The 23839-nt window shown below is 47.0% G+C and overlaps 1 protein-coding gene across 1 annotated transcript in view; it reads left to right on the forward strand.

Annotated features, from left to right (window-relative positions):
* The first annotated feature begins 1562 nt into the window (after positions 1 to 1562).
* LOC119394828 (uncharacterized) overlaps positions 1563 to 23839 on the forward strand; it is a 148407-nt gene continuing 126130 nt past the window's right edge. The window contains 1 exon segment of the mRNA XM_049415997.1: positions 1563 to 2314. Within this exon segment, the coding sequence (XP_049271954.1) occupies positions 1973 to 2314 (342 nt within the window). The 5' untranslated portion in view covers positions 1563 to 1972.

The raw sequence follows: 23839 nt of genomic DNA on the forward strand, positions 1-23839 counted from the left end.
ACACTGTGATTGTTTCTTTCGTAACCACTTGCGGCCTGGGCCTTTTCATGCAGCTCATCAAGAACATAATTAGATGCTTGCACAAAATGAGGTTGTGCGAATTTCTTTCTTTCGTTTTTTTTTTCCCGCTAATGTTCTCTTCTCTTCGTAGTTGTGCTGAACTGTTTTTAATAAACAGGAATAAGAAAAGTTTCAGTTCACATGCTGCTCTTCAGTAACCGTTCCAGCATGGTGATGGATGCATCTTTTCTTGCTATTTAGAACGGTTCCGTCATTTAGGCAAGGGCACAGAATCTCTATATATTATGACATTTTAACATAAGACGATTTGTCCTCGCCATCATCATTCTTGTTCCCTCGTTTATGAGAAAGCTAACCGTTGCCCTAGTCGATAAACACTCCATGACAAGAAAATGTGGCTGCAAACAATATTTCAGGAAAGTTTATTCGATGAAAATTTGCTCAAGTGTGTTTCCTGGGAACTGCACAATTTGGTGCGCTAGACTCTATTGATATTTATTTCAAAAAAGAAACGGTGAGAGTAGAGACGGTTTGTTCCATAGAAATTTTCCACATAATGCTTCCAAACTGCATTGTAGTTCACGCCTTCCTGTCGGTGCAGATTTTAAAAGCATTTTTCCAAATACAACTGGTCAAAGAATACGGTGCTGTAATTTGCCAGCTATTATTTTTTTTTTTTCACATTATATTGCGATGCTCACAAGTGTAAATTTTCTCATAACTCGGCCTCAGCAGTCATTTCATTTTTTGTTATCCACAGTGGTTCACTTTTATCTTTGCTTGATTATATGTATGAAATATAACGTTAGGAAACGTTGCGGTTCTCTCCGCTTCTTGACAGATGAAGGAGATGCTTTTAATCACTACATGTTTGAACAGTGAGCGAAACATCACATATGCCACAATAGAAACCGAAATCTTACTCTCAAGTGCGTAACAGATAAACTCATTTTTATTATAGTTATTTTGCTAATAGTGCAGTAACATTCTATGAGTACAGACGGTGTATAGACAACAATTTCGTTCAAGTAATAATTGCCAATCTCAAAGGCTGTGCTTTTGTATATGCAAGAGCGGAAATGTCATAACCATCTTGTTGTGATTACAGCCAGTTACAACCTCTTACTAGATAAAATGCCGAAAGGCTTTTGATCTCAAAGGCTATGTACTCACGTTTTTTTTACTGAAAGCGCTGAATAGGCGATGTACAAAACGTCTACAGCGACAGTTGCCCTGAGTTTTAGTCGCTAATCTCAAGGGCCATCATTTTGTGTACGGCAAGCGGCATGTTTATTTTTTTGGGAGCCAAGAGCATGTTATGGCCACCACATGTTAAGTGTCCAAATCTACGTTCTGGCGATGGTTACCTCAGCACAACAAAGCAGGTCGAAAAGGCTTCTTTATTAATGTTTGTACCGGCAAAAAAGAAACGCAAAAATTACGTCACAGACGCCATCTTGGTGTGAAGCAGTTTTTGTTTCGGTACAGAGGCAGAAGCCAACGCCAGCACAAGACGGATACGAGCCAAAGCCGCATACGGCGTTTCTATCGGAACGAGAAGCAGAAGCTGTCGCACACGCCGAATTATGTTCTCCTGACGCGGTGCCGTCCCCTTGGGTCGCATTACCGCGTGTTTCGTGTCACGACAGTTCGTGTTACCGAGCTCCGTCCGTTGTCGGGATGCGTGAGTGAAACCGATTCGGATTCTTCGGCAAAAGAATTGCGGCGGCGTTTCGTTTCGCTGAACGCCGGGAACTTCTCGAGCGAAGAAATACGTTACGGCGAGCATCTTGCCGTCTTCGCGCATCTTGCCGTTGAGTTCATTGACACTGTACGACTCCGATGTCTGCGAAGACCTGTTCTCGCGCGTATATATCCGCGTTGTCCACTTAGGCGTCTACTTTCGCTTCGGCGCGGGTACTTTTCGTAGAAAAAATATTTACAATCGATCATGGATGACGTGCCGAGGTTTACGGTAGCGGACTACAGCGTGATGTGCCTGATGCTGTGCGTGTCTTCGGGCATCGGCATCTACTTCGCCTGGCGAGACCGACGCGATGTGTCGAACAAGTCGTTTCTCATGGGCAACCGGGAGTTGGGAGTGTTTCCCGTGGCCATGTCATTGATGGCCAGCTTCCAATCGGCGACCACGGTGCTTGGCTATCCCGCCGAAATGTACTACAAGGGGACCCAGTTTTGGGTGGCCATCTTCGGACTGGCCATCTCCAACGTGATTGCCGCCGAGCTATTCCTGCCTGTGCTGTACAATCTCCATATGACCAGCGTCAACTCGGTAAGCGAAAGCACGCCTCTTTCATTTGTTCGCCTAACTTAATCCCTACCCCCTACCGCCCCCTTAAATGGCAATTCCACGGTGTTATCGCATTTCATCTGTGTGATATGCCCACTGTAGAAGATGAATGTGAAAATTGCTTCGTCTTAGTTTTGCGAAATATTGTTCAAGTCCCGACAAGCTCGCTAGATTTCTGAGGAAATTCAGTCTGGCATTAAAGTGATTGTCTCGTTTTTCAGATTACATTGAGACCACAATTTATTCCGGCTGTTTTCTGACAGTTTCTCACCGCACTGCACTCGAACGAATTTCATTTGGGAATTAAGTTGAACTCTGCGAATGAATATATATATATAATAAAGTGTATGTATTGGATTTACCTGCTGCCGCTTGGCTAAAATCTTAATTTCGTCCAAGATTTCATATATTAATCCCCAGTACGCTAGACGGAGGGTATACTACGACTTATAGCGAATACATTTTCATCCCCGTTATATTGATATATTGATCGTCACACAACCTGCATGAAATAAACTATTCACCCCAGCTGTCCCTTAAAATAAAACGAATATCAATACAGCGTTGTAACTTGTAAGCACAAAAATTGCAAAAGAAACGATCGGCGTGTGCGCCGATCGCTTCTGGCTAAGGATTGTGACAGTTTTTATTTAGTTCTTTTTTCGTTATCGGCTGCTTTTTCTTCCCCCCGTGTTAGCCGTAGCGGTCGGCGATGAAAATGGCTTGCCTTGCATTACGACACGCTGGGGGGATATACACACTTTTTCTTTTTCACTCGAAGCCTGTTGCGCAATGCTTCCCAAATAGAGCGAAATCGATTTCCGCCACCGGCCGGCCTTTAAATAATGCCAAAGCACCGCGCCGCGGGTAGCAACGCGGATTCCGTCATAGGCGATGATGATGTACACGACCTAACTGCTCACGTGCTGAAACCTTTTCGGCTTTATACAAACACCCACGCGCGCACACACACCCGCCTCCTGGTGAAATTTCCCGCCGCCCCTTAATGGTGTCGCTTCCCTAATGACGACGCACGCGAAACGTCTGTATCTGCGAAGCTACAGAGTGAACGAAAGAAGGAAAAACGCCTTCCTGGAGGAGCACACACGAAAGTACGTCGAGAGATTTCTGTGAAGACAGGATGGGCGATCTGCTTTTGCATTGGCTGGCAATCGAACTTCCGGGTAGGTGTCTGGATTGCTCGTTTCAAATCCATAACGAGTAGTTGCATTGTCGTCCTTGTTTATAGTTCTGGGAAATACCGTTCTGTCATCTGTCCACCACAATGAATTATGCGGAAAGAACCCTTGTAGTAGTAGTACGCGCAGTAGCCTAATGATTCAAATTGCTCTATAATGATTCCAACTGTAATCATTCCGCATGCTATGTATATGTAATAGCGCTTCTGTGCGATCGGTAATGAATCTGGCGCGTGTAGTTTCCCCGTACATTTAGCAGGCGACATTGAAAATTGCAGATCAACACGAAATTAGGGGACAGACATGGTATAGCCTGAAATAGACTACAGGCTGAGGATGTTCGACTACCAGCGCGCCAGCGCTATTCCCTCCAACGTTTCCTACTCTGTTCGCTTTAATTATAGAAGTCATCGTTGTACACTATTGTCTAGATATGAGTCTTCGAAAAACGCGCCTATATTTCAGTAACGGCTGCCCACGCTTTCCTCTCTCTCTCTTTTTTTTCTTTGCTTACTTCTAATCCAATTTGTGCTTATACGTTTCAAGATTCAATGCGTGATTACAAGTTTCTATGATGTGGGCGGACATATCGATTTTCGAAATTGCCACCCTACCGGAAGGAAGCTGAGCGGCGCATGGTTGACCTACGAATGAGGCGGCTGACAGTCGTAAATGGGCGAAGAATGGATCCTTCATTAGTAGTATTGTTATTACTTTTTAGGCAGTCTATTACCCCTGTTTAATGACACACGAATAATAATAATTGTTGGGGGTTTTACGTCCCAATACCACGATTATAATTATGAGGGACGCCGTAGCGGAGGGCTCCGGAAATTTCTTCTTCACCGTGCACCTAAATCTATGTACACGGGCCTCAAGCATTTTCACCGTCATCGAAACGCGGCCGCCGCGGCCGGGATCCGATCTCGCGACCTTCGGGTTAGCAGTAAAGCACCATAGCCACTAGACCGCCACGGTGGGTGTTAAATGACACACGACGCGCATTCATTGTGACACCTCGGACCGTTTAGCACAGCGGCTGTTTCGAACCCATGAAGTTCATCGAATGCGTATGCTCCGCATGAATAAGATTCGTTAGGGCTTAAGAAATTCACAGTACCTTTAGCTAACGCAGGCGAAAGCATGTGCGCTCAATTATTTTGACTTTCTCAGCCGATCTCATTGTTACTTCCTACTGTTTTTTCGGTCGTCTAGACATCCCCACTAAGTCTACGTGCTGAGGCTTTGTGGCCGACGTGCTAATTCACATTTGAAGGTGCACAATGAACTAATTCAGAATGAACTTTAACTCACTTGAACATTTGATTCACTTTATCATCTGATCCATTGTTGATTCACATTTGATTAACTTACGTAGCCTTACTGCTTTAATTCACTGTAACACTTTATTCACCGTAATTCACCTCTTATTCACTTTAATTCACATTTGAACCACCTTATGCACTAATTATTACTTCCATTCACTTGGAACACCGTTACTACAGTGCTGACCGATGAACGTACCCGTGCGCGTATTTATGGGCACCTGCGAGTAGTTTTAGTATAGTGCTAGATATTGATTGCGCCCGCTTATGGAGGTCGATTGAGGGCTTTACGGCGCACGAGCCTTTGTGCTTTCCGCGCTCTGAGCCGATACTGTTGGGTTGCAAGCTGTGATTGTGTGGACAGCTGTTAAGTGGTTGTATACAACATCGGGCTGATACGAAAATTCTAGATGTCTATTTGTTGCACGGAGTAACGGGCCGGGCATTGGCAGCCGTACACTCTAAAAAGTTTTCGGGAGCAACTGCGCAGTTCATCCGAAAAAGGGCGCTTTACTCCCTCGAAGGACGAACTGCAGAAGCATGCGTGCCGTGCGCAAAGTTCGGAGGGTAACTGCTTGGTCCTTCGTCAAAATGAGAGGAACGGGAGGACGAATGGCCACACTTACTCCCGCATGCCTCGAGAAGGAGAGGGAGGGACGCGGGGGTGAGGGGGTGAGCGGGTAGATCTCCTTTCACTACTGAGCATATTTTCACGTTAAGTGCATTGCGAAGTGTCAGTTCCTGGAAAATGTATATTAGTGGCCGTAACAATGCTCGTTCGTTTCTTGTAAGCAATAAGTGGATGAATAAATAACTAAAATAAAATTGTTAAGAGAGATGACAGGATGACCTTTATTGAACGGTAAAGGTAGGCCCTGTGCTGTGGGGCGCGTTGTGCATTCACATTTCTGTCTCACGATTTGCTGGTATTTGCTCATAACATAGAGCTTCCTGTAATACTTACTCTATGAAACTCTATGGTGTCTATGGCTCGTCAGTCAAAAGTAGTGCTGCGTTTGAGAACATCGCAAAGAAGGACATTTCTTGTTTGTCTGGTGATATCACATTAATGTAACTTTACTAAAAAAAACGTAGTGGTTCTTTTCATTTTGTAAAAAGACCAAAAAGCAGTAGATTCCGTCGCCTTTTCACTGAATCAGCTGAAATTCACAAACATAAGTAGAGCTACTGATAAATCAGCGGTCATGGCAGCGAGGACCGCATGTGGATACGTTCCGTGTGGCGCGGACAGTTTGTTTCGGAGTGCTGGGAAGCCACGCGTCTAGCATACGGCCCCCGCGACCGTGGCCTTGGAACATTGAAAGCGCGCCTGACTGAAACCGCTACTGTTCTCCCCTTCGAAGTGGGCCATAGAACGGGGGACACGTGTGCAAAAGGGGCACTTGCCCCCCTCAAGCCACACCGGCACTTGCCCCTCCCCCCCACCCCAAGCTATGCCAGCTCTCTCTCTCTCTCTCCACTCCTCCCCCAGACGCGATGTAACACGGGTTTGCACCCCCCAAGGCAAAATCCTGTTGACGCCCATGCCAGTGTCGGTGGTTGTTTTGTGTGCGTGTGTTTGTGGTGCAAGGAGGAGACTCCAGGCCCAGCGGACCGGGAAAACATCAGTCGCCAGCGAAACCTTTTGAGCTGCGTGGACGTTTCCTATTTTGGTGCATCAGTAAATAAGTTCGTTTTGTTTTAATCACTGGCTTCGTTTCACTTTTGGGTGTTTCAGGACTAGAGCAATCGAGTCGTAGAGACACTACACCGTGTATGTGTGAGCGAATGCATGTACCGCGGCAGGCTTGAGAACTGTTCTTTGTCTTGCGCCGTTGTCGCCCAATGTCATCGAAGTGCCTCGTTACATACGGCGACAGAAATGCCGTCGTCACTTTCGACGAGCCGTGGACGGGGCGGGATTCAATGGAACATATAAAGGAGTTGGACATGTTCTCTGAAGTTGACGTCTCCACCATCGGTTTAACGGTGAGTGCTTGATCTTCATGTTGTAGCGGTTGCAGCAGCATTTGTCATCGATTACTGCAGCGTTGGGTTACATTTTTGAGCTTCGTCCATACTCTATAAAAATCCGGCAGCGCTAAATTTTACGTTATTGCCAAATTTGGTCCCATCTAAGCCTTGATGACAACATTGTTGCACCGAATTTAGCCCTCACTTCTTTCATCATAGAAAATGTGGAAGGTATTGCTGTTTTTTTTTTGTTGTTGTTGTTGCTTGTTCATCCTTGTTAGGAACTGGTTTGCTCATTTTATCTGAGTGTGGAAGATGCATGCGCACGGTGTAATTCATGCACATGTGATAGCTTTCAGTGACAATGTAGTTTGCATACCTGATAATTTTGATTGGCGGTTTGATTGGAATGGCGTGCTCGGCTTGATGCGCTGTAAAAACGAGCGGTTGGTGCAATAAAGATGTCAGTTGTAAGTTCAGCGCTCGTACAGTGTATTGTGTTCCTGCGTCCTTGTCCTTTTTTGCGCTGTTTTTCCCCAGCTAAGCATGTACCAACTCGCCCAAATCGAAGTCTTGCTCGTAGTCAGTTTCTTTATAAAACAGGCCTCTCAAATGGATAAGCCTCTTTGCTCAGTTGCTAGTTGCAACTTCAATGGATAAGCCCCGCCACGGTGGTATAGTGGTTATGGATGGCACTCAACTGCTGACCCTATCATTCGATCTCGCGACCTTCGGGTCGCGGGATAGAATCTCGACTGCAGCGGCTGCATTTTCGATGGAGGCGAAAATGTTTGAGGCCCGTGCACTTAGATTTAGGTGCACGTTAAACCCCAGGTGGTCGAACTTTCCGGAGCCCTCCACTACGGTGTCTCTCATAATGATATCGTGGTTTTGGGACGTTAAACCCCAGATATTATTATTGGGTCATTCCATGCCAAGTGTCCCAGACGTGCGCTCGCACATCGCAGATTTTGCTGATAAAATGTGTGCCTTTTTCCTGTGCCACATAGAGTATTGTGGCAAAACATTTTCGCTCGATAAAAATTTTGACGATCATGGCGCCCCCTCGAAGTTCGCTTGTATTTGTTAAACCGCGCCTAATAGAAAAATGTATATAAAATCTATTTTTCTGTGTTCAGCTTTGAAACCACGCTGGCGCTATCGCAGAGGTTCTGTTTAGATGTCCTATTCACTAATTCCGAAATTTTTGTGTTTCACTACCAGCTACGTATCTTCAAAAACTACAAAACTCTTCAATGTTCGTGATTTTTTCTTGTGCTATCTCGAACTCCCTCTAACCAATCTTAATAGTAGTATGATTTTCAGGAAAGTGTGTTATAGTACAAAATGTTTAGGGGTAAAAGAGACTTCAAACCTTGCCGAAAAAAATTGTGAACTTATGCGATTTGTCGCATGTTTGACCGTATTTTTCATACTGATGCGGTCCAAGTAAAAATACTCGTCATGCGGCGTTTGATAGAAGACTTGTCGTTAAGTAATGAAGAAAGTCTAATGAAATAATTTTTGTTTTAAGGAAGAAAATAATTTTGAATTTGGCGCTCCATAAGTGCCCGGCATTCTTTTTGTTGCCACTTCGCCGCAAAGCACGTGGTCGCCCTTGCAGCTAAAACTCGTCACAGTCAGCGGCAAGATGCGACATGTATGTCAGTGGCTCGTGAGTGCTCGAAAGTCTTGTCGCGTTGATCTCAGGGCGACGAGTAATCAATTCGCGTTACAATGTGAGCTTGGCGGGCCCAATGGGAAGTATGGACGCCCGAGAGCAGCCTATGGCGTCGTTGGCACAATGTGCTAGAGGCCGTCTGCACAACACGTATACCCCGAAAAAACGTGTATACAATGTGCATTATTTCTTTCAGTATGTGTATGCTAGTTGTGCAGACGGCCTCTAGCACATTGTGCCAATGACGCCATAGGCTGCTCTCGGGCATCCATGCATCCCATTGGGCCCGCCAAGCAAGCTCACATTGTAACGCGAATTGATTACTCGTCGCCCTGAGATCAACGCGACAAGACTTTCGAGCACTCACGAGCCACTGGCATACATCTTGCATCTTGCCGCTGCCTGTGACGAGTGTCAGCTGGAAGGGCGACCACGTGCTTTGCGGCGAAGTGGCAACAAAATGAAATGCAGGCCGCGTTCGGAGGGCCAAATTCAAAAATTATTTTCTTCCTTAAACAAAAAAATTATTTCATTAGACTTTCCTCATTACTTAACGACGAAGTCTTCTATCAAACGCCGCATGACGAGGATTTTTACTTGGATCGCATCAGTATGAAAAATACGGTCAAACATGCGACAAATCGCTTATTTTCTCTAACTTCACAATTTTTTTCGGGAATATTTGAAGTCTATTTTACCCCTAAACATTTATTCAATGATCAATTATTCAATCATCTTTTGCAATTTACAGCCATCTGTAAGGTCACATAGTTCTAAAATGTTTTTTGTGCGAGGTGTTGGCAAAATTAAGGCCACCAAGACCAGAGACGGCATGGTCTTCTCGCACTCTGTTTACTTGCAAGTCATTGCTGTAGTCATGCTAGCATGCTGTGCATGCTCGGCTCTTTTATGCCTCCAATGGAATCGCTTACAATAATGTTTTCGTCGATAATGCAGCTCTTAACTCCACAATTCTGTCGATTGATGAGATCATGGCCGAGTGTGCCAATGCGTGCACTGGTGGTGAAGTTTGGGAGAAAGGGCTGTGTTTTTGGTCTTTCACTGTTGCGAGACATGCGGCCATTTACAAGCCACACCAACCTGGTACTATGCCGAAAATGCTGAGCAAATGAGCTGAGAACGTCATTGCTCGTTGCATTACCGCCGGTGCATCCAGCGATAATCTTGTTTATGGATGTGAAAGGATCACGACGGAAGGTCGCTTCAAGATACCGTTTTAGGTGCTGGCCACCCAAAGACACTGGGTTTATTCGGAAAAAATGTACACTCAAGTTATCATGGTAGGAGCCACGTGGCACAATGGGTATCTAATTAGTGCAGGAAGGTAAGTCTCTCAAGTCGATAATTCATTCTAACAGCTCAACTCCCACACACAACGAATTTGCTCGCATTGTGCTAATCAGATGGAAAAAAGGTACAGGAGCCAACGCTGCACATTTTTTTTTTCATCATAACCACTGAGATATGATTGTCGATTTCACTACGACTCTCACTTTTACTTTTTTCCCCATTTCCTGGCTCCTACATTCTTTTGCACATGGCCTTGAAAAATGTATCAGCAGGGTTCTACTTTATAAAGTATGCTAGCATGACGTGCTGCCTGCAAACAGCAAATGCCCCTGTTTTTTTTTTTTTTTCAGAACCAATTAATTGGCTTCCGTGTAAACGAGACCAGTCTCTAACCTGTGGATAAACCTGTAGCCTTACTGCAAGTGCTTTGACTTGTTAAGAATGTTCTTACCAGTGTCGAACCATGTTTTGCAAATAAGTTGCAATTTCATTTATTTGTCAGTGTGTCGTAAAGCATTAGGTTTTATCTGTTGCTACATGAAGCAGCTGCTGTAATAATGAAGCAACAAGCCTTGTGTTAAAATGTGCCTTTTGTTTTGTAGGACCCCACCAAGACGCACCATGTGCCGACAGTGACATACAATGGAAGCTTGTTGACTTCAAGGAAATTTATTGTGCGCCTGGAGGGCCTTGCTATTAAGGAGACTAGCCTTTTGGCAGCCATTGCCACACAAATCGCGCTATACTGGGCGCTGAACATTGTTTTCAGCAAGAAAGCTCAGTGGACCTTCGATCTCCTGTGTCAAGTTCTGAAAGTTCAGAGCGTCTTGCGGCCGACGTCACTCGTCCGTGTGGCTCTAACCATCTTGAGCCAGTGAACAGCCAGACTGATTTCAATAAAGTATTTTTCTCACAAATAGATCTGGATTTCTGCCCTCTCCTGGAGCATTTGTGTCAGACTTGGTGCAACCCGATGAAAACCATGTTCCTCAAAACTTTTTTTCATTTGCCGATGGGAGAGCTGGACTGCTGGTTTCTTGAGGAGCACTCAATACAAGCAAACGTTACTCCATCGAGAGGCATTGAGGATGATTAACTGCATGCTGCTCCGATGAGGAATGTTGTGAAAGAGTAACTGTCGCTCCCATGAGGGTATTGAGAGATAATGTCCATTTCTCCCTGCGGGACTAATGGGAAAGAGTAATTGTTACTCCATTTAGGTGTCCAGAAAGAGCAAGCATTGCTCCCGTGGGAGTATTGACAGAGAGCATCCATTCCCCCTTGTAAAGAAAAACCGTCGCTCCCCTGGGAGTATTGAAAAAGACTATCTCTTCCTCCCTCGGGAGTATTTGTAAGGAGCAAGTGTCACTCCCATATGAGTATTGACCAAGAGCATCCGTTCCTCCCTTTATGAGTTTAGGAAAGGAGCAACGGCTGCTCTTTAGAGGAGTAATTGAAAAGAGTAACTGTCGCTCCCTTGGGGGTATTGAAGAAGACTATCTGTTCCTCCCTTCAGGAGTATTGGGAAAGAGTAACCGTCCCTCCCGTGGGAGTATCGAAAAAGACTATCCGTTCCTCCTTTGAGGAGTATCGAGAAAGAGTAACCGTTGCTCCCGTGGGAGTTTTCACAAAGAGCATCCGTTGCTTCAGTCAGTTACTCCCTGAAGGAGCAAGTTCTACGGGGAGTAACGGTTCGTCCCGTCGCAGTTACCCCCAAAAAGGAGTAATGGGTGTGGCAGGTTAGTTACTCCCCTAAAGGAGTAACCTCGACCCCCCATTTCCTCCTTTACTTTTTAGAGTGTACAACTTAACAGCGTTCGGCTGGTACACTCGCTTAGGCGCACGCGTTTTGTTTCTTGCTTCGTGATAGGAGCAGTAGGTGTGTCATGACGTCATTACATGCTAGTTCATGTATACAAATGCGCACAGGCGTGCGCAGAGTTCAGTGGGGGGGGGGGGGGGGGGGCATGTTTTACCGCAGCTGCCATCCCACACACCCCGCTCTTCTCGACTCCCTCCCACTGAGACCTTCACGATCAGAATGCAGTTCAAGGACAAGGGGGAGGGGGCGTCTGTACCCCCCCCCCCCCCGTGTGCGCGCCTATGCCCATACGTCTGCTAAATAAATAAATATGGGATGAGGATAGGGGTGGGGCGCAGCAGCGATACGTAGATAGCAGTAGTTGTAGAGGAGTAAATTGAACAAGGGTGTCGATGCGGACACTGCTACAAATCGCTATAGGTTTGGTCGTAGCGCCGAGTAACAAAAGTTAGGAAACTTAGACGACAGGATAGAGGCACCTCTTTCTTGTCGTCTAAGTTTCCTAACTTTTGGTACTCGGCGCTACAACCAAACCTATAGCGATGTATAGCAGTGCCCGCATGTCAGGTCTGGCGGCGAATGCGTTGAGCTAACGAATGCGCAGCCTGCACGGTATACGTTGTACCGCCGCTGTGGGTCATCGCACGCAGGCGCCCGCATCCTTCGGTGCCCTCTCGCGTACGCGTCCTGCGCAAACGGCATGCTGAGATCAGCAACAGCTACTGCAGATAAAGCAGGCTAGACGATGAGATATATTTAGAGTGCGACCGTTAACCGTAACTACGGCGCGTCCGGCGTTGTACGCACAGTGAGGGAGACGAGATAGTTGCACCCTCGCCAGCGTTGATAAAAGTCGTTTGCTTGACAATCCTGGCTGATAGTATATAGCGAGCTGTTCTGTCGTTCATGGACTCATATAACACAGGAGAACGAGTCGGTATAAACGGTGACGTTGCGTCACGTTACGCTTGACAAAAGTTGTCTAAAGCCCTAACCGTGCACACATACGCGTTACAACTTACAACGCGTCAGCGCGTGGCGTGTAGACTCAGCGCCGCGCCGTCTCCCTATGGAGAGAGAGGGCGCGGGGCTACACGAAGCTCTTCATAGGGGGAGGGCGCGCATAGGGAGAGGGCATGCCACGCGCTGACGCGTTGTAACGCATACGCGTGGTGAGGGCTTTAGGGCTTAAAGGTAGGTTGTCCGCACGCAGTACGCTCTCGTAGTCCGAGTCACCGACGCGTTGGTTTCAGGCGAGTTGCGTATGCTTACACCGTTTGTCTTATGACGTCGTCTGGCCAACGGTAGCAACAAACAGAGCGTTGTCACGTCTTGCGCACAAACACTTCGCAGAATTAATGCCACGCAAAGGAGCTGCTTTAAAAAGCGACCACAGAGTAAAATGCACCCGATTCACCTGCTTACTGCAGCACTTAGCTGGGATCAGCGGCCATCTATAAGGAAGTTTTTGCAGACAGCTTCTCCAAGCGCCTTTGCAACCCGACCACCGAAACTTTGTGCTTCTTGCGTCCACTTGCGCAGTGCAACTTTTTTACGTTATATTGTACACCTATAGTTGACTGCATCAGAAAAGTTAACTCTGGGTATCCTCCTCCTAAAACTTCTTAACTCACATTGAGCAGAGCTAACCGAATGACGCCAGCAAACAGTGAGGCCAAGACAGGCATAGTGGAAATTGTAGTTTTTTTTTTTAACTGTAGTGTAGTAATCATGACATCAATGGAAAGGAACTGAAGTGGATGGAAGGACAACTGGTAGAGCACCGGACGCGTTATCCAAAGGTTGTAAGCTCGATTTCTATACGGACGGCAAATTGTTCTTTCGTCCACTTTAATTGTTTCCTGTTTATGCCAAATTGCTACATACACTTAAAAACTACAAATATTTCCCCTATGCCTTCCTCGGCCTCATTGTCTGTCCGCTTCATTAGGGTGTCTCACAAAGAAACGAGTCCTTGACCCATTCCTCTTTCTTTCGTTGAACAGAGCTGTTGCATTTATGATTTAGCATGGCCTATATCTACTACAGCGGCTAATTACTGCAAATGAAAAGGAAAAAGGTAGATCGTTGAGATCTGGTTGAGACTGACATCAATAAGACATTGCTTCCCAAACTGTCAGCCCGCGAGTGACCGTGCCCATTGTAACATGCAGTCATAAACAGACGGAAGGGGTATTTGTCCCTCTTAATACTCGCGATTTAGGCCGACATACATACATATAATATATGCATGTATGTATGTATGTACAGGCACGTAGGCAAGGGGGGTGCAGGGGGGCCCGGGCCTCCTCCCGCCCCCCCCCCCCCGAAATTCGTCCAGCCAGAGTCCTTCAATGCTTGTCCAGCCTTCTGTATTCCCGGTCAACTTTTTTTTCTTTTTGCCATGGAAAGACTTTCTTTCGAACAGTTATTCCTCGGCCTCCCCCCCCCCCCCAAAAAAAAAATCCTGGCTACGTGCCTACATACATACATACATACATACATACATACATACATACATACATACATACATACATACATACATACATACATACATACATACATACAAACAAACAAACAAAAAATGGACTGCCAGATACGAATAGCCGTAGGAGATTCGTCGACGGCATTTCAAAAGTAAGTTCTCGCTACTTCGAATTTCTTTTCTTTCATTTTCTATTAGACCTATCAGACCAATGAAGCGTATATTCGCACCCACACGGCCCTAACGGGTTCCTTGAGGTGATGTCTTGCGGAGCATCCTTGGCGTGCTTTGCGGTCGTGTGAAGGCTCGTGTCTCGATTCAGTGTCGCTGCATATAGGCGCCGAGCGCCTCTCGACTGTCGCCCACGGGGTGTCTGTCCCACACGCGGCGTCAATATTGACGCTGAGACAATCCGTATATCTGTCTGAGCTGATGCGGGAGCGGCTCGAGTGTGCGCGCGACGCAGCTGCCGCGATAGTGAGAGCTCTGCACCCGCAGGGGTCGGGTCACGGCACTGAGCTCGACGAGATTGTGTATAATATGCATGGCACTGGCGGGAAACAACACCCTTCGCTGTCGTGTTTCCGCGGGTAATGTCGCGTTGTGCAGGTATAGTTCTGCTAGGACGTCTCGGCAGTGCAACGAAACGTGGAACGTCAATAACCATAAGTAATATTAGTAGGAATGGAATACGAATGCCCGGTTTCACGGCCTCTTCAAAAACCTGCACTCATATACGTGAGCTGTCTGTGTCGAATATTCGTCCCACTTGCACGGTTATTGCAAAGGACACCACGGTTTTCCCTTTGCCGAAGGAGGAGAGGAGGGGATGGGTGGGTGGGGGTGTAACGTTGGTCAACACCCGTCGACTTACTCGTAGATGCACTAGTAATAAAATTCACGCCGTTCCGTATGCATTCGCCTAAGACGACTCGAACGCGAAATGTATCTTCTTTCTTCTCCAGAAATTGTGTTGATCCCTCCCACCGAGAGCTTTCTCCGCCTCACGGGGTTTTGCCGTGCCTCCAGTATCGGCCCACCTTTGACCAAAAGACGTCATGCGATGACGTCATAGTGACGTCACCAATTTTCGCAATCTGTGAGGTCATACGGTGAAGTCGTGACGTGATGATCTTATTGCGTCACTCGGGTTGACTCCCACGGTCGATTTTCGCGTTTGATGAGGCATCTAAAGCCCAAACCCCATATGCGCGAAAATGCACGCGACAGCGACGAGCGATGCTATGAGCGACGAAACGAGCCGTTCGCGCGACGTGTCGCGTGGTCGATTTCGCGCGATCGCTCGGTTTTTCAGATTTGGAATCCGTCGCTCGTCGCCCGGAAGTGCTGTGCTCAAGCAGCCAATAGCAAAACACCGGAACAAGATGCATCAGTGACGTAATGCTGATTGTCGCCGCTTTCTTATCGACGCGCATCAACAACAACGTTCATCAACATGGCCAACGGCGACGAGCGCAACGTTGACGTTGGTGAACAAGAACGTGCGTTACGGGAGCTCAGGGACGGGAACTACAAGTCCCGCGCCCTCTGTGATGCGGCTCGGCGGCACGTATAGCAGCAGTGACGGGATCGAAAAAAATGCTGCAAGACAATGATAAACATTTTATGTACCATTATGCAACAAAACATCGTACTTTATATTGCATACCGCTGACGACGGGCCACTTTTGGTACGAGTAAACACCCTCATGCCAGCAACAGTGGAGATCGCTCGCCGAAGCCGTCGCGTGAATGGGGTTTGCCCATCCGAGCGACCGCTTGCGCGAAGACGATCTACGTCGCGTCGCTCGTCGCTGTCTCGTGCATTTTCGCGTATATGGGGTTTGGCCTTAAAGCTTTCGTATATTAGTTCCTGAGATTTTATACGTGCCAAAACCACGATATCATTATGAGGTGCGCCATATAGTGGGGTAGACTCGGCTATAATTTTGCCCACCTGAGGTTCTTCGACGTGCACATAACCTTAAGTACACGCGTGTTCTTGCATTTCGCCCCTAACGAGATACGATCGCCGTGGCCGGAAGTCGAGCCCGCGATATCGTGCTTAGCAGCGCGGCACCTTACCTGCTATGCTACCACTGCGGGCGAACTTATATATAGGTGCGCTTTAAAGAACCGCATGTAGTCAAAATTAATCCAGAGCTTCCTACTAAGCAGTGTCTCGCAATCGTACCTTGGTTTTGGCTCGTAAAGCCCTATAAGACTTTGAATTTGACGCGGAACCCATGGAACATAAATGTTCGTGGCGACTTGCACGTATACGCGCATGCGTTGTTCGCGGTACGAGAAATCGGCGCTCTTCTGCACGTAACAAATATTCTATGCGTGCCGCCGTGTTATCCGATATTATATCGTGAGGTCACCGCGACGTCCGACTATTCCTCAGCCCACAGATCATAACGTGTTGCGGAATGAGGTTCGGAGGGCGTCACGTAATAATGGGACGCGTCAAAAAGAAGCGCCAGCCAAGTTAGTTGTTTGCAGCTGGACGGGCGCGCGCGGTGTCGCGTGAAAGATAAGCAAACGCGTCTGGATACACGGAATGGCGGACGCCGCAGAGTGCAAACGACGCGGGTGCATCGCTTTTTCTTACGGGTGCCAAAAGAGGAAGATAAAACTGGGGCGCCGATTGCAGTGTGTCGCGCTACGGTCTCTCGGGCGTCCTCGCGTCACTGTGACGTAACGGGGCTGCACGGAAACGACCCACTGCTCTTGCTCTTTGGACACACGCGTCTCCTCTTTCTCCTCCGCGTCTTCTGATACTTTTTCAGTGACTGCAGCCGTACACTGAAGTGGTAGAGTATGTGCTTCCAATGCGGGAGGTTTACTGGTTTCGATTCCCAGTGCCGCCGGGCATCCACCGCTTTTTCCAAAGGTGTGGGTAGCAAGTGGTTTGAGGTAATAAGGCGAAAGCCTTAGATGCCTCATCAAACGCCTAAAGGGACCGTCGGCGGCGTCAACTCGAGTGATGCAAAAATATTGTGATGACGTCACCACATAACGTCATCACGACGCTACATGTCGCCAAAATTTGTGAAGTCATGATGACGTCACTATGTCGAGGCATAACGTGATGTCACATGATGGCGTTATCGCATCGCATCGCATCGTCGCTTGGTCAAAGCTGGGCCGATCCCGGATCCTGTCCCTGAGGGAGTGCAAGGCCACGTTGGGTGTAGAAAGCTTTCGGTGACAATCGACTCAGAATAAAATCGAGAAGAAGATGGCTTTCGCCTTCGAGTCGTCGTAGGCAAATGCTTAAGGGACCACGTGAGGTTTTTTTTTTCTTCCTCTTTTTTTTTCTTTTTTTAAGGAGGGTAATTACGCTTATCTGCAACCCATAAATCACGGCGCAGCGTTTTTGGGGGAGGGGTAAGGCGGGGGGTGAAAAAAACATGGCTGATCCCTCCGTCATAGGAATCGGTATAACACGAAAGTGAAACTTGTCTTCACAGAAGTAGTGCTTGTTGTGTAGCGATATATGAGAGCTTGTACAGTGTCTATTCGTGTTTGGCATCTATATAGCACTGTTTGACGTGGATGCACCCATGTTGACAGCATGTCTCTATCGCGACGACTAACGCCCATGATCATGATTAAACCGTTGTGGTAGCTGACGGTGTGAAGATATATTTGGCCACAGCGAATCGTGAATCCCGCGTAAGGATGATATCAACAAGCTCATAATCAACACTGGTACCCGGTATGCACTTCTTCAAAGCGTCGTCAATTAAGGAGAGAAACGGCACGGTGTGCGCTGTCTAGTAATGGGTAGGCAACGCCTGTGCTCATGCATACACTAACACACACTGCGCTTCAGCAATACGGGAGGTAGAGGTTCGTAGCCTGAGCCGCGAACGGGTGCGTCCCGCTGATTTCTGTCTCTCAGGCGCTGCTCTCGCTCCACCAAGGCACGACATTCGCCCGTCGAAATCGCGTCCTTTCTGCAACGCGTATTGCAGCAGTTTTGTTAGTCGGTGCTCTCGCAGTTGAAGCAGTCGGCGGCGGAGAAATCCCGTTGGTACACGTGGAAGCTGCACTACTCCGATGAGCCGACGCACGCTAACACGAAGCCACAGGCAAAGAACGTAACTGCGTCAAGGGTGCCTCGGCGACGCCAGCGCGGCCAGTCTACCTCTCTGGTATCGAGACGCTTTAACCATGACCTCCGATGGCGCGTGCAATCTCGGAGTACGCGCTAGTAAGTGTCGATCGTGAAGCATTACTTCTTTTTACATCTCACAGACGGCGGCACCGCCCCGCTCCGCCAGTCGCGAAAGAGAATGTGTGAAAGATATAAGGCGCGTTCGCGCCGTTTCTCGCATCTCCCGACTTAGCTTAGTCGGTAGCGCGTCGGGCGCTTGCCGTCGCGGCCGCAACGTCGTGGGTTCGATTCCCAGCGGGGTATCTTTTTCTTGGTTTTTTTTCTTTCTCACCTGTTGGCGTCCAATTTATCAACGTCATATCCGTGACGGATGTACTTGGTGGACCCCGGCATAAAACACTTTCGTGTTAAAAGAGCGGGAAGAGGAGGCCACCTTCTTGAGAAATGAGTATCCAGAACACCAAGCTCAAGGCCGGGGCGTACATCTCTCCACCGGTGTCTGCCCGGAGGCATGAGCGGAATACGGGTGTACGGTATAACCTCCTTGGTTGCATATACGACATATGTAGAGACAATATTTGTTTCTTGGACGGGACGATACTTAGGTGGAATTACTCAGGGATCAACTTCTTTGCGATACGATAAGCCTCAGTGATGTCCCTCTCGTTTTGATCGCGATGTCTGCCTATTGTACGGTATTGTCAAAGCAAGGAACTGAGCCGCATTCTCGCGGCCATGCGTAGTGAGGTGCGACGTTTGATGTTGTGTGTGTGTGTGTGTGTGTGTGTGTGTGTGTGTGTGCGTATGTGTGAAAACATCAGCTTCGCAAAACCTATGTTGGCGTATACACGAAATGCAAATAGGCGATGCCGACATTTTACCACCGACATAACTTCTACCTCTCTCGGTAGCTCTGTGCGCTCAGTTATAATAAAAGTTGTAACAATGTTTGTGGTTTTATGCGCCAAAACGTGATCACAAGGCACACCGTAGTGGGGAGCTCCGGAAATTGCTTTACCATCCGGTGTTCTTTAACGTGCACTGACATCGCACAGTACACGGGCCTCTATAGCATTTCACCTCCGTCGAAATGCGACCGCCGCGACCTTCGGGTCAGCAGCCGAGCACATTAAACGCTGTACCAACAAGGCAAATACGTACGCTTTGTCATACATCGCGCTCTTCCTGATGCCAACCCGTTTAGTCTGCGGCGCGCATCATGTGTAAGGTTGTACGCCTCCCTGTGTATAACTCTTCGATTCTGATACAACTCGCGACGGTGAAACCTGCGTGCGCGGACTCACGCGTACAGTTCCGTGTTCCTCTCAAATGTCGTTGCGAAAGAATAAAGGAGTGCGGGCGAGCGGAGGTGCTTCTCATTACGTGGCACGAGCAGATAGGTGCCAGCAATGGGCGTGTCTATTTGCTATGCGTGCATGTTGTGACAAGCACCGCCGTGGCACGCTTCCCGCGGCCTGGCTGCGGCCTTCCTGATTACCGTCTTCCAAGGACTGGGTTCTCCATCTTTCAGCCTACGGGTTCAATCTTTCGTGCGCACGTGTTAACGCCACGCGCCTGCGGTGTGTGTTAGCAGTGTAGTTAGTGCACGCTTCTTTTTTTGCACCGGAGCTGTTAAGCTTTTCCCTGCGCCGCGTGGCGCGGAAAAAAAAAAACTGTCTAGCTATGACGTCATCTCGCATTGCCGTAATATGCTTAGTCAAGGCAATTAAGCCAAACTATGCTAAAATATAGCGAATGAATTGCTAATTAAGACCATGTTACTTGAGATATTGCTAATTAAGAACATGTTAATTAAAATGGCGCTAATTAAGGTATTGTTAATTAAGACCTTGCTAATTATGACCTTGCTAATAATCTAGGTCGGCCACAAGCTCCGCTGTTAGCCCAGCCTTGCACAAATAGTACAAGCTGCCCACATTCTTTTGACACAGAAATCGAGTGCGTTTATGTGTTTGTATGTATGCGAGTGCATGCGCGTAATCGTATACTCATGAGTGGTCATTTCCCCTATTTTAGTTTCAATTTGTTCCGGACATGTGCATTCATGGACAACGCAACGCGAACTGCTTTAGCAATCGATAACGCGAGGAACGCAATTGAATTGCGCGGTTGCGAAGGATTGCATGGACCTCGCACTGAGCGTGCAGATCGAACCCGTGCTCGCATTATGAGTATGGCGAAAAAAAAAGAGAGCAACGAAAGAGCGCGTCTTGGGTTGCCCTCACTTTTCGTCCATGACTGCACGTCATTTGAATGAGAAAGTGAGAAACAAAAGAGAAGAAAAACGCTGTATCGCGGCTCCACAAGGCACCTATTTTCCAAACGTACATCAAGCAGGCACGCACTGAGTGCAGACTCGACAATTATATGACAAACTACAGCTTCACCTATTTACGACTGAGAACAACACACTAAAGTCTGAAGACGAACGTAAAATCTTAAGTACACCTTCTGGTACCCTGGAAAAGCATCGAAGATATTTTCTTGAGGTTCTTTTAAAGAATAAAATGCTTTTTATTGTGTAATCCTTTATCTAAATGCCGATCTAAAGTTGACAGCGCTACCTATGCAAATGCTTTTTATTTTTCGCAATAAGGGAGGTGTGGGGTATGCCATAATTGGCGCGCTCCCGTAGGGAATGCTGCAATTTTTGGTATTGTGTATAGCAACATGTATTTCTCATTGAACTTGACTGCTATTCGCTTGCGTTTTTCAACTTTAATTACTTCCCTTTCTGCATCCTGGCTGCCTTCCACCTTGGGTTCTTTTCGTTTCGCAAGTGAGCATTTTCGTTTCGGCTGCCGCATAAATAGGTGCATCTGCATTTTCAGTTGAGGCCCGCGCCCTTTAAATGACTCATGGTGTTGAGAAGCCTGCAAGTGCGCCGTGTGGGTGTCCCACGTCTTGTGCCAAAGTTTAAAAAAAAATAGATGCAAGTGCCACGCACAACTGGACAGAACCAAGGTTATGTTGCTTCCTTCGCTTGGAGCAAGTGAGACAATTTGTTTTGTGCTTCGACTATTTAAATGTACTATCAACTCTTGAAGGAAAGGAGATGACTCTTAAGGGCTCGTTTTTCTTTGTTAGACACAATATTAATGAGAACAAACAGACAATAACGCCAAGGAAAATATAGGGGGTGTTTTATGTAGTATTTAGAATATAAATGTGAAGAAGTAAAGTGGACGAAAAGATAACTTGCCGCCGGCAGGGACCGAACCTGCGACCTTCGAATAACGTGTCCGATGCTCTACCACTGAGCTACGGCGGTTCAGTGGTAGAGCAAGAAACTGCTTCACAGTGTTTCACAATGGAAACTAAGACAATGCCTGCTTTCTTAGATCTCCGTCGAACTGTGTAGATAAAGTACCCGTACATTTCGTTGCAGAAACCATCGAGTCCTGACGTCCGATTTTGACACTGTGTTACTAAATCGTTGATTACATCGACCACAAGGCTTGTATATTCTATGGGTATTCTTTGACCAGTACAAACATAAAAACAGGAGGGGGGGGGGGGGCTAAAAAAAATCCGCGGTCAAAACGAAAACCCCGGGATCGTGTTTTTACTGGGGAACTAGTGCGAAAAACAGGACAAAGAAGAGAATGGACGAACCACAGCGCTGGCTAAAAATCAGTTGTTTTATTTCCTTCAATCGGCATATAAGTACACCATTTCAGAGGAAAAGGAAGGCTGAGGGGATAAATGCGCAGTATAGAACATGCTTTTTTAGTCAGCTGAGAGCGATATCTTACTCTGAAAGAGTGGCAAATATGGCTGGCTTATGTACAGGTCGCCTGATTTGTGATTATGAAAAGCCTCTGAAATCAAACCGGCTCGTTCATCGAGCTTAGTCCATAACTCGATGTATGAAGCCAACCAGCCCAAACACGTACGCTTCTGCAGTTCGAAGGGTTAATGGCGCACAACGCGACATGACAAATAAAAGGCGACATAAAGTGAATCCCGCTGCTCCCAACTGCAGCCAACATCGTCACAGGTGTTCGTGAAAAGAGTACTGACTCAAAGACTTCATGTCTTTTTTTTTTTTTGCGTCGAACGAAAGGCCAGCCCTCCAGGAGCCTAGAAAATGCATACTGATAAGTGTGCATGCATCCTGAAAAGTTGATGACAACATGTCTTTAAAAGCTAGTTTTGGTTCGTACTGTACCTTGACGTCACAGAACGGTACGAGTTCTCGTCACGTTCTCGCGCAAGATATCGTGACGTTTCCACGGCCACTCCACTCCGATGGTAACGCACAAGCGGCCGTTTTGTATGTTTTGTTATCTGACGTCATCGCAACCAGCCATACTGTTGCCTGAAGTGATCGCGCTAATGTCGATGTCAGTTGTTGCGACACGCGAAAATCGACTTTAACGTCAAAATATTTTATCACTATTTCCTGAGCTTTACGGTCGCTGAAAGCCGTCTGTGTGTAGAAGAAATTTGTATGGCGGAATAAAGTCAGCTTCGAAGATTGGTGTGTTGGAGGGATCGGTTCCTGCCGAATACAATTTGCACGGCTTCACCTGTAGGGATCCATTTGAGCGTTTAGTACACACAAGTCACCTGCTGTACGCCTGTTCACTCCAACATGTTTCGACAAGTACGAAAAATCCGCGGTCATGTTTATTTCCTCTTCTGTTCAAATATACCTCTACACATACATATGTAAGTGCTCTGCTGATGGCGAAAAAAAAAAAAAAGCCACCGCCGAAGCACTCCGTATACATAAGGTTTACTAGCGAAGCTGAAACGCGCGGCCCCGGTGTTTATGACGAGCTGGAGTCTATCGAAGCGTCTTCTCTTGTATCTTTTTGATTTTTCTGTCACCACTTTTAAGAGGTGCGTATTTCAGACTTAGCGTTTGGTGACGTTAACTAGTGGATAGCGAGACCACCTAAATGATTCTATGGGTAGCGATTCATGCTGCGGCGGGTATCGTCCCTATAGCTGCAGTACATGCTGAGAAAACCTGAAGAGCAGCTATAGTGCAAGCTCGGAAACCCTTCGAGGTAGCATATGCTAGCATGACTTCTTCATTTTTAGTGGACCAGTGGCAGTGGCGTAGCCAGTGGTTGGCACACCGGTGTGCCACGAAGCAGGCAACAGAAAAGCCTGGAAACACAGAACAACACAAAAGCACAGGAAGACCCACAGAAATTCCCACAGGGCCACAGGCCTGCCCTCATCCGCGCCAGCGGAGCCACTTTTCAATATGGCCAGGGTCCTTCAGTATGTTCCTATATAGTTGAAGGACCCTGGTTTACAAAGGACACCCTGTCCTTTAAACGACGGCACTTTTCTGGTGCTCACTTCGAGTCCTTGTTGCTTCTGCGATGCAACAAAGATCTCCGAAAGTTCAACGTAGATGTGCTGTAAAAAAAAAACCAAACATACATATGTTGTGCATGGATTATGAACTTTTGTTTAGGTAATTTCAAGGTAATTTCGTTACATTTCAAAGGGAAGAGTAATGTTATTTCGTTGCTTTTGGTCAGCTGTAATTTGTAATGTAATTTGTTTGCATTTTTAAAAATCTAGAAAAGTAATTAGTAAT

The sequence above is a fragment of the Rhipicephalus sanguineus genome, chromosome 5 (assembly GCF_013339695.2).
Source record: "Rhipicephalus sanguineus isolate Rsan-2018 chromosome 5, BIME_Rsan_1.4, whole genome shotgun sequence".
Lineage (NCBI taxonomy): Eukaryota > Metazoa > Arthropoda > Arachnida > Ixodida > Ixodidae > Rhipicephalus > Rhipicephalus sanguineus.